Source organism: Tauraco erythrolophus, chromosome 9 (genome assembly GCF_009769465.1).
Source record: "Tauraco erythrolophus isolate bTauEry1 chromosome 9, bTauEry1.pri, whole genome shotgun sequence".
Lineage (NCBI taxonomy): Eukaryota > Metazoa > Chordata > Aves > Musophagiformes > Musophagidae > Tauraco > Tauraco erythrolophus.
In genome coordinates, this window is record NC_141473.1 from 26309694 (window position 1) to 26323623 (window position 13930).

Genomic DNA, 13930 nt, shown 5'->3' on the forward strand with positions numbered 1-13930 from the left:
GTCCTACGTTTCCCTTATGATCTTACCCCTAGGTCTGCAAACGGCCCATCATACAAAGCCAACTGAGCAACTCGACACCTGTCCCTGTTTGCAAGTGTCTGGGGCGTGCTGTAACCTCCTCTCAACGCGTTTTCCTCAGCAATCAGTGCTTCCAGCTCTGGTGTGGCTCCTCCTGTTACCAATGTCCGTATCAGTGTGAGGATATTGTCATTGAAGTATGTCTGCAGAGATAAAAGAAAGCTCTTTAAGCAAACACCATTAAAGTCACAACTGAAGACATCCAAATTACAACTTTTCTGGGTTTCTGCTGTTTAAAGTTCTTGGCTGTCTCTTCAAATAATTTTATATAGAAAGTGAAAAGACAGCAGCCTCCAATTACTCTATTTTCTTCTATCCCATTAGGCTCCTATACTAGATCCTTCCTCTCAAACACCGATTCAGGCTGATTTTTATTAAAGTACAAAAATTTGAATGATTTATGTTTCCTATAATTGGTGTTAGTAGTGATGCAATGACTGCTTTCCTTCTCATTGCCTTCATGTCTAATAATGGGCTTTAGGACATGTAATTGTAAAATTCAGACCACATTTAAAGCTTACACAGGCTAGATTGCCTTTTTACTCTTGTCACCAACTCGTTGGGGAGCTGCCTTTGTGCTGCAAATGTCATTACTTATTACTGTGGCTGGACTCTAGCAGTCTAACCGATGTATTGTACTAAACATCTTATTACGAGACTTGACAGTGTTCAGACATAAGCATGTATCAATTAAACATCTTGAGTTCATTCCAGATAAATGTATGATGAGTTTGGGATCCTGGTGGTCCTTTTAAAAAACTCTAGGGTATAGGGTAAGTGTGGTTTATTAGGGAAGATTTACTCCGCACTGACGTTTTGCCAGCATCTGTAGCAGCGCTGGTCTGTCAGGCAAACAATGGGTACTTTAAATATTAATTTAATGCCAGCTGAATGACTTTCAAGTTCACTTAAAAGTATACCGGTATAGTTCAGAGATACTCAGTTAAATATCTGCAATGTAACGTACTGGCAAAAAATAATGTACAACAGAAGAAGGAGACACCATCACTTACAATGTCACTAATGTCTGTGTTTTCGAAAGCCCTGCAAGTGTGGGGGACATAGAAAAAGAGAACGAGCTCACTGTAGAGTACACAGGATTGACATTACAGGATTTGTGGATTCACATTACTAGATTTGTGACTTGTTGAACTTAGGACTTGGAACAAATGTCTGAAATCCAACCTAGTAAAAATGAACGCTGAATTCTGAAACAGTGCTTGTGGTCCAAAAATAATACTTTTTTCTACAATACTTTTTGATTAAATTCATTACTCTATCCATATAATGTAATTGTACTTAATACATGGGTAAACTGAGGTACAGGTTGAAATATTTTATCCTGAGATCAAAAAGCAGAACTGGCTTCCTATCCATGTTACTTTGATATTCTTTCTTTGTAGAACGAAACTTTGGTTTCATTGTTCACTTGACATGTCAGATAAAACAGGAGAAAATGAATTCTATGTGGCAATGTTTTTCACTGTTACACTGAAGTTTCATAACTTCAAGCTTCTCTGCTTATCTACATAGGCATATATGCCATTCACCTGTTGACTAAATTAAAATGAGAGGAACATATTGTTATTGTTATACATGCCCTAAAGCAAATATTTGCATCTCATCAATTCCAATTATTTTAAATCAGCCCGGGTATGGCACTACGTATTTTAAATACAAAGCGTACAGTAAAGAGTTGTCTGACATTCGCAGGGGTTCAGGAAGATTCAGGTAGTCTAAACCAACAGCTAATCTCGTATGTGTATGCACTGTGCGACAATTCAAGTGTGATACTCAAACCTTTCTTAACATATAGAAAAATTAGTGACCCCTTGAAGAAATGTAAGTCTGGAGTGATTACATGATGTTTAATAAGAATTGCAGTGGTGAGAGAGAGAAGACATTGAGGCATGATTGTTTATTCTTCAATTACTTCTTCCTTGTCCCTGAGGTGAGAATCGCAGTTGCCCTCTTTGGTAACTCTTCTCATTATGCTATATTTTTCCAACATGGAAGTACTCTGAATAAAAAAATCAGTATTAGGTTTAGTCTCTTTTCTTGGCCTTTGTCAGTGTATATACTAAAGTAATTAGCATAATTCCTTTGCTTTTGCAGTTAGGCAACGATGTTACTTGACACCAGTTCCATGGATATAAAGACAAATTCTTCTAGATCTAGAGGTTGGAGGCACTGCAGTTGTAGAAGCTGGAAAAGCCCTTTCAGTAAAAACATGCTTCAGCATATTCTATATGGCACTTTAAGCACATGTCTTCACCAAAGCATACCATTTTCCGCAATAGTATCTTTTCTCATGCCTTCCCCACTATTTTATTCAGTATTTTTGATTCCTTTCCTTCTCTAAGTAGTGATATTTAATATTCAAAAAATGCTATTCTCAGTTTTACATCTATAAATCAAGAGAAGAACATGAAACAAAAGTAAAGCATATCTTTACTGGTAGATTTTTCCAGTCTGGTTTACAATAAGGATAACCATGGTAAGAAATTTTCAGTTGCTCTAAGCCTGATAGATGTTGGTTTGTGTAAAATAGCTTGGTTTTATAGACTGCTGTGATTGGTAAAACATGCAAAAGTCTAAAATTGTACTAATAACTTTATTCTGTAATTCAAATTATAGCAACTATAGCCAGAATCCAAGATTTAAACACATATACTCTTAGCTCATCTGAACTTTGCATTGTGCAAGTACACAATTACTCCTTACTGTAAATTCAGTTGTAGCTCACTACAACATGATCTACTAAGAAAGTATATTCTGGCCATACTGATCATTTTACTACAGATCTCATATTAAGCCAAGAAATGAAAGCAGTAATAAAATAATGTATCAAGTCAGGCACTTGTCACAAATTTATTAATACAAATAAAATAAAATAAAATAAAATAAAATAAAATAAAATAAAATAAAATAAAATAAAAAAAATACACCACTCCACCCCAATTAAGACATAATGGTCCCGATTCTGACTTATGTCATATGCCAAACAGGAGTAACTCTGAGAGCCATACACTGCTATGAAACTGATGCAAATGGGAAAAGAAACAGGTCTATTGTTGACAGCACAGAATGCTGTCACCGGAGAAAGGCCTCCCACTGCTAGACAAATGTTAAGGCAAAGCTAAGACACTTATTGGCAAAGAAGCCAACATTTATCTTGGAACAATGGCTTAATTTGGGTTTCACACCATGACTGATGTGGATGTCACCATTTACTCAGATGGATGAGTGCAGCCAAATGATGGGTTTTGTTTATTTGCCATCAATGAGTGAAAAGATTCCAACTTTCAGGACAGGCTGCTCTGGCATTTCAACTGATCAGAAAATGCCCAACCACAAGCAAGAAAGGATGGGTGAACAGGAAGCTGTAACTTGTCACCTTCTGCTAAATAGAGTTGCTTCCTCCTTTACTAATATATTTAATGCTCCTCAGGAAAGACTCATCTGTTCATGCTTTCAATTGTCACAAAAATCAGACTCATCTCATTACCTCTTGCCAGTTTGGAACTGGGGGACACTGAAAAGCTGAATTAGCTGATATCCATTTCCTTTGGAATAATAATACACTGAAATCAATCTGAGAGTGATCTTCTACTTGCTCTGTGGGAGGGTACATGGCCTGGATATGCCAGTACTTATAAGAAACTGATCTACAGAATGTCTTTGGAAAGGTGCTGCTGCACTTAAAGTAACAAGACACTTTCCAGTGATGGTAGTGAATTCCTTTTGTTGGCTGTAAAATCATAACTGAAGAAATAGTTGTTTGCTGCTGCCATTAACTGAACCCCACACTGGATATCTGTACAACATTGCTATAATCGGCATCTGGAATAAGAATAGGAAATAGGTGTAATCTAAATACAGAAAAAAAGGAAATGCATCATAGACACCGAAACTGGGTTAATAGCAAGGAAATTCTGACACAGATATCTGAGCTAGCAGTGCCACCTAGCCTACGCTCCGGAATCATAGTGCAGCTCAAACGTTTCGGGGACACTTTCCCATTTGTTCAATCATTTTTTAAAGTATAATTACTGAAGTGCTTATGTTTTGCAGTTAATGCTGTCAAGCCTTTTAAACTAATTGGTCTTTTACAGAAAATTTAACTGAAAATTAGCACATCTTTTAATAACATTGCTTTAACTTTAATAGCACTTTGCCTTACATTTATAATTACTCTAAAATTGTCATTTTCCAAGTCATATCTGCCATTTTGTGTGTTTCCTAGTGGTTTTTTATGGATTTCTTTTAAGACTCCTCCTCCACTGCATGCAGTTTCTATCACTTTCAAACAAGTATTTTAACTTGTTTTTTTTTTTTTCATTTGGAGGAATTCTGTTGAATGAATCGTGTATCTGAACCTGGGGAATGTCTGAGCTAACATCAGTTACTTATAGCAATAACAAAAAGGCCTTTGAGAGAGAATCAACAGCAGAAAAGGAACAACAGGGTTTTGCAGTGTTTGAAAAATCTATTGATTCTCAAAATATTGTCCAGACTTTAAAGAAGCTTGCGACAATTTAGGTTAAAAGATGCTGCTTGCTAATCCTCTGAACAGATTTGCACAAAAAAATAGTCTTGTGTTTCAAAATGTCCATATTATAGATTAGAACAGTTTCTTTTCTGTATGAATAAGACTGTGAGGATCACTGAGGGAGAACTCTTGAGTAAGGGATGTACTAAAAAGTTGGTTTTAACTGTTTTGACTATTGTATTCCATTCTGTGCTTTCACTTATATGAAGAAGTAGAATTTAGTATTATAGAACAAAAATCAAGACTTAAAGTTCTGGCACAAGGAAATAAATTCTAGGACATCGAATGTTAAATTGTATATTCTGTTTCTGTGTGTCTTTGCTTCTAACAGCACCACCCAGACAGTTTACCAAGTCTATTGTCAGGGGTATGTATGGGAGGGATGCCAACCTGCCAGAACTTCTGTGGTTCTCGTAGCTTTGGAAAAAAAGCCTAGGTTCGGGGGATGTATCCAGTGGCTGTCAGACAGTGCTGCAGCTACCCAATTTCCATACTGGTTTGGATCATCACAGAGACCTTTGGCAATCTGCACACTCCCAACTGGGAGAGCTTAATTGTATCTGTGATTTTTAGCAGCTGAGTTACAACTGGTTTTGATCATCTGATCCCAAGATTCAGTCTATCAAGCAGTCCTAGAATAGTGTTAGGGATATCTTGTATTAAAGGTTGTCTCTGAGGAAGTGGAGAATAACAGCCATTTCACGGGAGCCATTTTACAAGGACAGTTGTGGTAAGACAGTTTCAAATAGTCATTCCTAAAAAAGCAATTCTCAATATAGTGAATTATTTTTTTTTCCGAAAGGAATAACAGAGAAGCTTTGGCTCTCAGGCCAACTTTTCAAACCTTTGGAAGTACTGTGTGTTGATAAAACTGGTTTCCTCACATGCACAGGATTTTCTGGAATAATTAACAAGATCCAGAAAAGGAAAAAGTACTTCTCCTCAAAAAAATTTGTTTCTCTTAAGTTACCCTATGTCAAGTAACTTTTTTATAGCTGAAGATAATCTTTTTACAAAAACATTCACACTATCTAAAAGATGCTTCCAATCCCATGTTTTTTAATCGTGTTCAATTTGGTGATGAGAATGTGCTTTGCTTTTCAGGAGCGGTACCACCTTGAGACTGACAGACTACGTATATTTTTTCCCTGGGTTTGCATATGTTATGACAAAACAAATATTAATATATCATTCAAGTCTCTGATGACAGTAGATGCCTCTTCAAAGACATAGTAATGATTAGCTGGTGCGATTTAACAATAGCCACTGCCACACTTAAAACATGAACTACGCCTACAGTCTTCACACCAAGTACAACAATGCACTATCACCAAAGCCTGGAGAGACCACTATTACCAACTCATCAAAAAGACAATGCAGTTTTTGAGCTCCTTAAACTCGCTAAGCAATGATCCTCAAACTACCACAGTGTGAATCATAGGCTCGTGGAATTTATCCTCTTCGCTGTAGAGGACAAACTGTGTGTAGATAGCCTGTAGATAGCATTTTGAAAAGTAAATGTCATTAAGCCTTTTATCTTTGAAATAAGAAAATAACAATTTCAAATTTGAAATATCTAATACTGTCGTCTTAAATTTAGGAAATAAGATTAACTAGCAGAAAGTAATGATCTTCAGAATTCAGATTTGAATCAGAAAATGACAACACATTTTCTAATCTGAGATTCATGAGTAGGGTTTAGTCCACTACCTCTAAATTAATAAAATTATTTAAAATAAAATAATATTTCAACACTGATTAATACTGTTATTATTATTATTCAATAACTGAATACTTCAGCAAATTATTTTAAATATTTTTTTTACATCTTTTTCTATATATACATCTATATGCATGTTTCAAATTACCTGCATGTCGGAAAGAATATTACATTTATGGGAGTTATTCTACTTTCTAATCTTTCTTACACCTGTTTTACTAGAAAACCTCACTGATGTGAGAAGAGAATCATCCTTAATGGAGAGGTTCATGCATTGTACATTTGTATTGCAGCCCACATGAGGAATTTGCATTCCAAAGATTTCAACAAAGACCATAAGTTGGAATTTTTCTATAAAAAATAAGCGAAAAAAACCCTGAATTACTAACAAGATTGAATAATGAACTATATCTTTGTCTCAAAATGAACTGACACAGGCCAGCACAGCGTGAATTATTTCCTTCTTATAGAATTCCTGTGCATTTAATAGGATGAAAGCATGACTGCAGATCTCACAATTTAGTTAGGATTTGGGGTTCAGTTTGCCAGCAGTGGGTTGTAGTTAGGCAGAATAAATAGAAGCTGGTCCCTGAAAACAAGTTTACTCAAGAAAAAAAAAGAAGAGATAACAGAGCACAAATAGATTAGTTTGTGTGAGAAACGCTCTGCTCTTCGGAGAAGTGAAAGGATCATGCATCCATCCCATGAGAATAGGGATAGTAAAGGGAAAACATCTCACACATCTTACACTTTCTGAAGGGTCAAGAAGAATTGTACTTTTCCAACTCTTTACTAGGCCTTTGAGGAATAAAAGAGAAAATAACACTGCCACTGATCAGCAAAGTAGTGAAAGAAAAGACAGGATGGCGAACAATTCTAACTGACTGAACCCTTGGCTTGTCTTTTTGATTAGTACTTTTTCTAAGTTAGAATTTTCTACTCTTGTTATCACATTTACTTCTCTGGCTTCAGGCTGCACTGTCCCTGACATATAATATGACCACTTAGATGTGAAAATGTTTGAAAAAAAGACTCTGATGAAGAAAGGAATTGCAGAAATGGAGGGGCAAGTTGTCAAAAACTGAAAGTCACTAAAAGCTAGCGATAACTAAAAATAGTGCGAGGATTATATGAGTTCCAAGCAAAAATTTCTCAATAGTCATGTTCCACATGTATCTTATTGCCTCACTATTATCTATGTCATGTAACTTTGCACTAGAAAGCAATGGTGTCTACAGTATATCACTCTCTTTTTGTGGCAATGCCAGTGGCAATCAGAAGGATTAACCCTACTTTTCCCAAGATTCTGGAAGTGCCCTACTGAACAATTCATTCTGGGACATTGATTTAGATAATAATGTGAGTAGATAAACAGCTCTCCGTATAACAATTTGGAACCTTCATGTTAAATTATTCCCATTTACAATGTGAATATGCTAAATATTTTATACATAGAAATTTTAATTAGAGAAGGTACAGAATTTAAGTGTGCTTGCTTAGGTTTTCTGAATTTGTCACATCCGCAAAATATGGCAAATAACTTTCAAAAAAAGTGTTTTCTGAGTTTATTGCAAACCCCTAGGCTGCATCAGAATAAAATTCTATCAGTGTAGACTGATATTATTCATCTGTGGATGGAGCGTATGAGGAATACAGCAGGGAAAAAAAGTATGAAATACAGGTACATAAATATGAAATATGAATAAAATATTAAATAATAAATATCACTGTGAATTTTTCTTAAAAGCAAAAAGCTTCATTCTGAATTTCAGTGAAGGTCATACTTGGCTCCTTTAAGGAAATTTGTTTGCTCGTTTCTAGAATTATGTGCAGTTTACAACAGATGATTCCCATGGAACTATGGAACTTTATTCAATGGGGAGCTCAAAAAGCCTACGCTCAGAGTTTAAAAAGACTATGTCCTTGCAACACCTAGCAGAGCTTAAGGTCCCTCTGAAAGAAGTGTAGCTCACACAGAGTAAGACTGGTCTGAAAATCCAGCCAATATGAAGCAAGGGAGGATGAAAAGGACTATAACTGAGGTGTTTGCTCCAAAATTGTACTAAGGCTGCGAACAAAAAAAACCTAATGTAAACATAACTAAAGGCTAAAATTTCTGGCATGCACTTACGTTTTGATTCACAAGACAACTCGTGAAAAAGAGATCATCTCTCTTCATACAAGTAGAGTTCACTTGATGAGTACAATGGCTTTCGCATAGTTCTACCAGCATTCCTCAGCGCTCATAGTCAGAGAATTGTTCAAGGCTGCAGCAAGTTAAAAGCTTAAAACACAGTTGATGCTCTCTGGCGGGAATGGTGAGCATAGGGATTGACACACTGATTTTGTGTCTGGGTTTCAGGAGGCAGATACAATTTTTTTTTTTTTTAAATATTATCCTTAAAATCTGACATGATAGTCTTTGCTTTTAAAATTGTGGACTCATGGTAGTCCTAGACATCTCAGTTGTTTTAAGGTCTCTGTGTCAGACTGAAGAATAACCTAGTTTAGGCTCTGAAATTCTCTTGACATCTGAGACATAAGTGTCTTCTCCTGACTACCTGTGGAAAAGGGACTATGCTTTCATACTCTTTCACAGTAAGTCTGGTGGAAGGGAATGAAAAAGGTTTTGTTTGCTTACTGCGCTCATGAGAGAGTCCAGCACGCTGACAGCAAATGCGGTTCCACATGCAAAGGGCTGTGTGAGATACAGTTCTGTGTCTGGATCATCATCATCATCTTGGTCCAAGAACTGAACATTTGAATCATTTACTGAAAACAATAATAATAATAAAATCATAAGGTGTTTTTGGGTCACCAGCAAGTGACTTTACACATTACACAATCAGAAAGAAAAAAGAAACGGCATATGTCTGGAAACACAGACTTGTCTTTGACGTCACTGAAAATGAAATCAAGATGGATGTGAAAATGTGCATTTAAAAATCTGTTGATCATTATCTTGCTCGTAAGAGGTGACTCTCTTGCTCTTGCGTGACTATCTCTTTGCTGTAAAAGTAGCTTCGTGGCACCAGCTGCCTGTGCTCAAAATGAGATGCATGAAGCTCTTTTATATATTGAGACAATCTTGGTATTGGTCAAGTACAGTGGCTAAGGCTGTATGCATGTACAGTGAAATGCTACCACAAGACACCAAGTCAAAATCCCATTGTAAAATAAAGACTGTCCACAAAAATCTGATATAGCCCACAGGCATCTGTTAGATGTGCTGCTGTGATTCTTACTGGAGTGGTGTTAATGCACTTACAGCTCAGAAGAGGATAAACTATCCCTTTAACATGCATCTATCTGAATGAATGAGCAACACTCTAGCTACCCTCTTACAGCACTACCTTTTGTTCAAATATTTGTCTCCATAACTTCACTTCCTTAGCCACAAATTCTATATTAGCCAGTGTGAAAAAGAACCTCCATCAAGCTGTTTTAAAGAAAAAGCCCCAATAAAGTAATATTTGTCATTTAGACTTTCTCTAGCATTTCATTGTCACAGTTAAGCTCTCTGCCTCCACCTCATTCTACCAAAACCAGTTGTTTCCTTGAGATCAGCACATCAAGTGGATCATATTTCATGAAATATTTCATTTCCATATTAGCCCTCCTCAAGCATGAAAGCAGACTGCTTAGTTATGCCACTGAAACACTCTAACCTACTAAATGACAAATTAATTTCAGTTCCTATGCATGGAAGGGAAATTAAAAATTTTTTCAGCATTTGAAACTGCACATATTGACTATGTCCCTGTTCCGTATGGTATGACATCTCCTGAGCTAACCCAGTAAGACTGGAAACCAACTGCTGTTAACTTGATCAGGTTTTGGCTCTGGACTTTTTAGGTTAGAAAGTTCCGTTCTATATAATTTCATTTTCTATTCACTCCTTTTCCAACCCGTATATACTACTGTGCTTGCCATGCTTAGCTTATAAAACATGAATAACTACAGATAAAGCCTCAAAATAGCTGTCTAAAAGAGATGAGAATAGTTATCCTCCTTTCAGAGAGCCTTGTTGAGCCAGTTCTTGGCCGTGACCATTCAGTCTGGACCTGAGCTGAAGTGGACTGAAAATTCCTGCCTTCCCACTCCCTGATGCAACCACGAAAACATAACACCTCAGCGTTGTAAAAAGAAGAGTTCTGCCCTGGGAGGAAGGAGAATTTCATGCTAGCAAACACCAATATCCAAAATACTCCTCTCTTTGTACAATCGCTATCAATTTATTCTCCAGATTCTTGAGCAAAACATTTGAAAGCCTGACGTATCATTTCAAAATGTACCTTTTGAAGAGCTTGTGCCTTAGTTTAATTTGCTAGTTGAGAGTAGGCACTATTGACAGCAGCATTCTTTTTCCACTTACATCTGGCAGACTAATACCTGACTTTGACACCAGCGTGCTAGCCGTGTGCGGTGTCAGTTTTCACGGTACTACAAATCTAACGTGAATCCTGCAAGTGCGGTTTTATCCTCAATATCTTCATCTTCCTGATGCAAGCTAGCACACTAGGATTTCTACGAAAGGTCTCCGGGCTAGGTGAGGTAGGCTCAAACACGTAGTGCTGCTGCACCATAGGAAACACTCATCAAACACTGCTCGCAGAAGCTGGCAAGAGCTCTCTTTATCGAGAGGGACCAACACAGAAGCTTGGCTGTGTTTTTACCACTTCAAAACCCAAGCTTCTGAGAAAAGGCGTACTTCCTAAAATAAACAAACAAATAGCTTAAGGGAAAGTATGATGCTGAGGTTTCTTTTTTGATATCTTTTACTTCTTCTTGGACTTCCTGTGAGCACTGCTAAGGCATGTCCACCAAATTGACAATAGGCTGAAATAACAAAAAGAGAAAGAGAGAGAGAAGGAGAGAAAAATTGGTGGGGGGGAAGGAGGGCCCGGGAGGTGGGGACCCAGGCCAAAGAAAATGAATTGGTGAGAAGGTGCTATGAAAACAGCCGGCAGGTCAGACGAGTGTGATCAAAGGTTTACTGATGCTGCGTGAAAAAAAAATCATTAAGAAAGGCCAGAACAAGACAGTCAATTTCAACCAGAACCACAAATAAAACACATTCAAAGCAGTGCCATGAGGGTAGCCCCTCTGATACAGCCAGATAAATAAAGGAAAAGCTGATGACAGTAAGAAAAACAACAACAACAGAAAATAAGACAGTGATGTGAAGGAAAAAGGCACTTCTTACCCAGTTCAGTTATCATTAGAATGTGGGTTCCACTGTTTTTTTCCTGACTGATTGAAACCAAAGGCAGAAGTTTGCCAGGCTTAGCTAATAAGTAAAGTATTTAGGGGGAAAAGAAAGTACAGAAAGAGAATAAAGTAAGGGAAAAAGACAGGTAAGGCTCTAAAAAATAAAACTGAAAAGGAAAATAAGAGGACAAAGGACCACAAATCAAGTTTGTATTTGCCATGAAAAAAACAGAACAGCTTCTGCACTTCACATCACACCACTTGACAACATAAATACCCACAGCTAGAGTGGAAATCAGAGCCTGGTTACCTACCATCATTGTATTCTCAGGAGTAAAATGTCTCATACTATTATACAGAGTTTGGTTACACATGATTAAACGGTTCTGGACCATGAAGAAATAAACAAATGGCCTCTTACTATTGATTAAATGCACAGGAAATGTCTGCTCATACTTACTGTGTTTTTTTCTTTTCTAACCTTAGCCCAAAGACCCCTGCTTATTTGTTACACTATGTAAAAAGCATCTTGTCTGATAGAGTGTTTATTTAAGAAAATGGAGAAAGCCCAAAGGAAAGAGAGAAATATATTTCAGTTATTCAAATAAAGAGAAACAACTGTTACTAATCTTTCTTTAGAGACAGTAATGCAGAACAGTTTTCAGAAGAGAAAACATAGCTGTGTAAGATACAGTACAGGTAATTTTCCTGAGACTGCATAACAAGGGAAGAGAGAAAAAGATATGGGAATGTACATGGAAGGATAAATGTTATCTTTTCTTACCTAGCTCTGTTATAATAGGGATGTTGGCTCCTGTTGTAATGGAGGGTTGACGCAACAGGCCATGGACTGGACTATTGTCCGGAGATGACCTATCCATCCCAGGGGGTGTAAAGCCTAAAAGAAAAAAAAAGGGAAAAAAAGAGAAAGTTTACACAGGACAAACTATATAATGAAAAATTCCCCACCGACTACTTTATTTTTTTCACCAGAAAAGTACAGTAAAATAATTGTCATTTTTTTTAAAAAAAATTACTTAATTTTCAACAGTTATTTCTTAAAAGCATAATCCTTCACAAATATTCAGGTCATTTCTACTGTAATACATTTGGTAGCTAATACAGAAGCAGAATTTTATTTTGTTATCCTAGGTAGTCTTTGCATCAAAACGTGCAAAATGGAAAAAGTAATGCTTACTTAAATATAAATAAAAAAATAAAGACTTCAGTGTTGGAGGAGTTTAATTTTGTCCTATTAGTATTTCAAATAATCCAGAAACGAACACCTTTTGTTAAACCTTTTAAAGAGTATTGTTTGTAAACAGTAGTACAACCTTGAGGAACAAATTGCTTCCGTTAGCAGGTTTTAGGTTTGATCAACATGAAAGACAAAATTTTCTGTTTTCCAGGAGCAACACAACCCACACAATTTTTTTTTTATCTTTTCAGGTGTAGCATTCATAATATGTATTTTTATGAGGATTACAATAATAGGAAAATTAGGATGGAAGGGCCCATTCTAATGGAAAAAAAAAGATAGGATGGAAGGAAAAAGACACAGGTTTTCAAACCATATGTAAGAGGAGTGCTTGAAAAGAAACTAGAAAGAGTTTTATGCCTTTGGGGATGTAAAGGAAACAAAGGTGGGAGAAGAAACATATTGGCAGGCACTCAAAGAAAAAAAAATATCTGGAGAGCAGCAAAGTTCACCTCTAAAAAAGATTGTGTTTTCAGCCTGATTCTCTACACAGTTTGAAATGGAGCTCTTGACACTGAACATTTTTTAATTTTTTTTTTTTTTTAAATAAAAATACCAGGCAAAGCCTCTTAGGGATTGATTGTAAGTACTGAAAATAGGCAGTTAGAGAAAAGCCCATGCAACGGTTGGACTGGAAATTCACAGCTGAGACTAATGCATTCCATCTCCCTTGTCCATTAAAGCTGTGGAAAGCATGGGAATGTTCCTTTAATGTCATTATGACAGAAGCGACGGTGAAGTCAGAGTTTGACTTTCGGGTTTCTTGTAGACCAATGTCAAGGCAGCACTTTTAAGCAAATATTTTTCTGCTAGGAATAGGACTGAGCCAAGCTTACTTTAATACACACATTTCTGAGAAAACATTCTTTTTTTTTTGCCACATTACGCCCAAGTTCTTTGACTTCACACCTGACATCCAGGAACGGACTTTTGATCTTCTGTCATTACAGGTCTAAATTAGTTTTGGAATCTCCATATACCAATTCTAAATTAATCACAGTCAAATCTTCTTGCAGTGTGGAAACTGTTTCACCGCATTAAATTCACGGATACATTCATCTGTTACTGAATTCAGAAGAAGACGATATGATATTATGTACTTTATCTTTCT

The 13930-nt window shown here is 36.6% G+C and overlaps 1 protein-coding gene across 1 annotated transcript in view; it reads right to left on the minus strand.

Moving 5' to 3' along the window:
* Positions 1-13930, minus strand: part of KCNMA1 (potassium calcium-activated channel subfamily M alpha 1) — a 518368-nt gene that overhangs the window by 11532 nt on the left and 492906 nt on the right. The window contains 4 exon segments of the mRNA XM_086616846.1: positions 27-221; positions 8992-9122; positions 11557-11640; positions 12346-12459. Of these exon segments, the coding sequence (XP_086472972.1) occupies positions 27-221; positions 8992-9122; positions 11557-11640; positions 12346-12459 (524 nt within the window).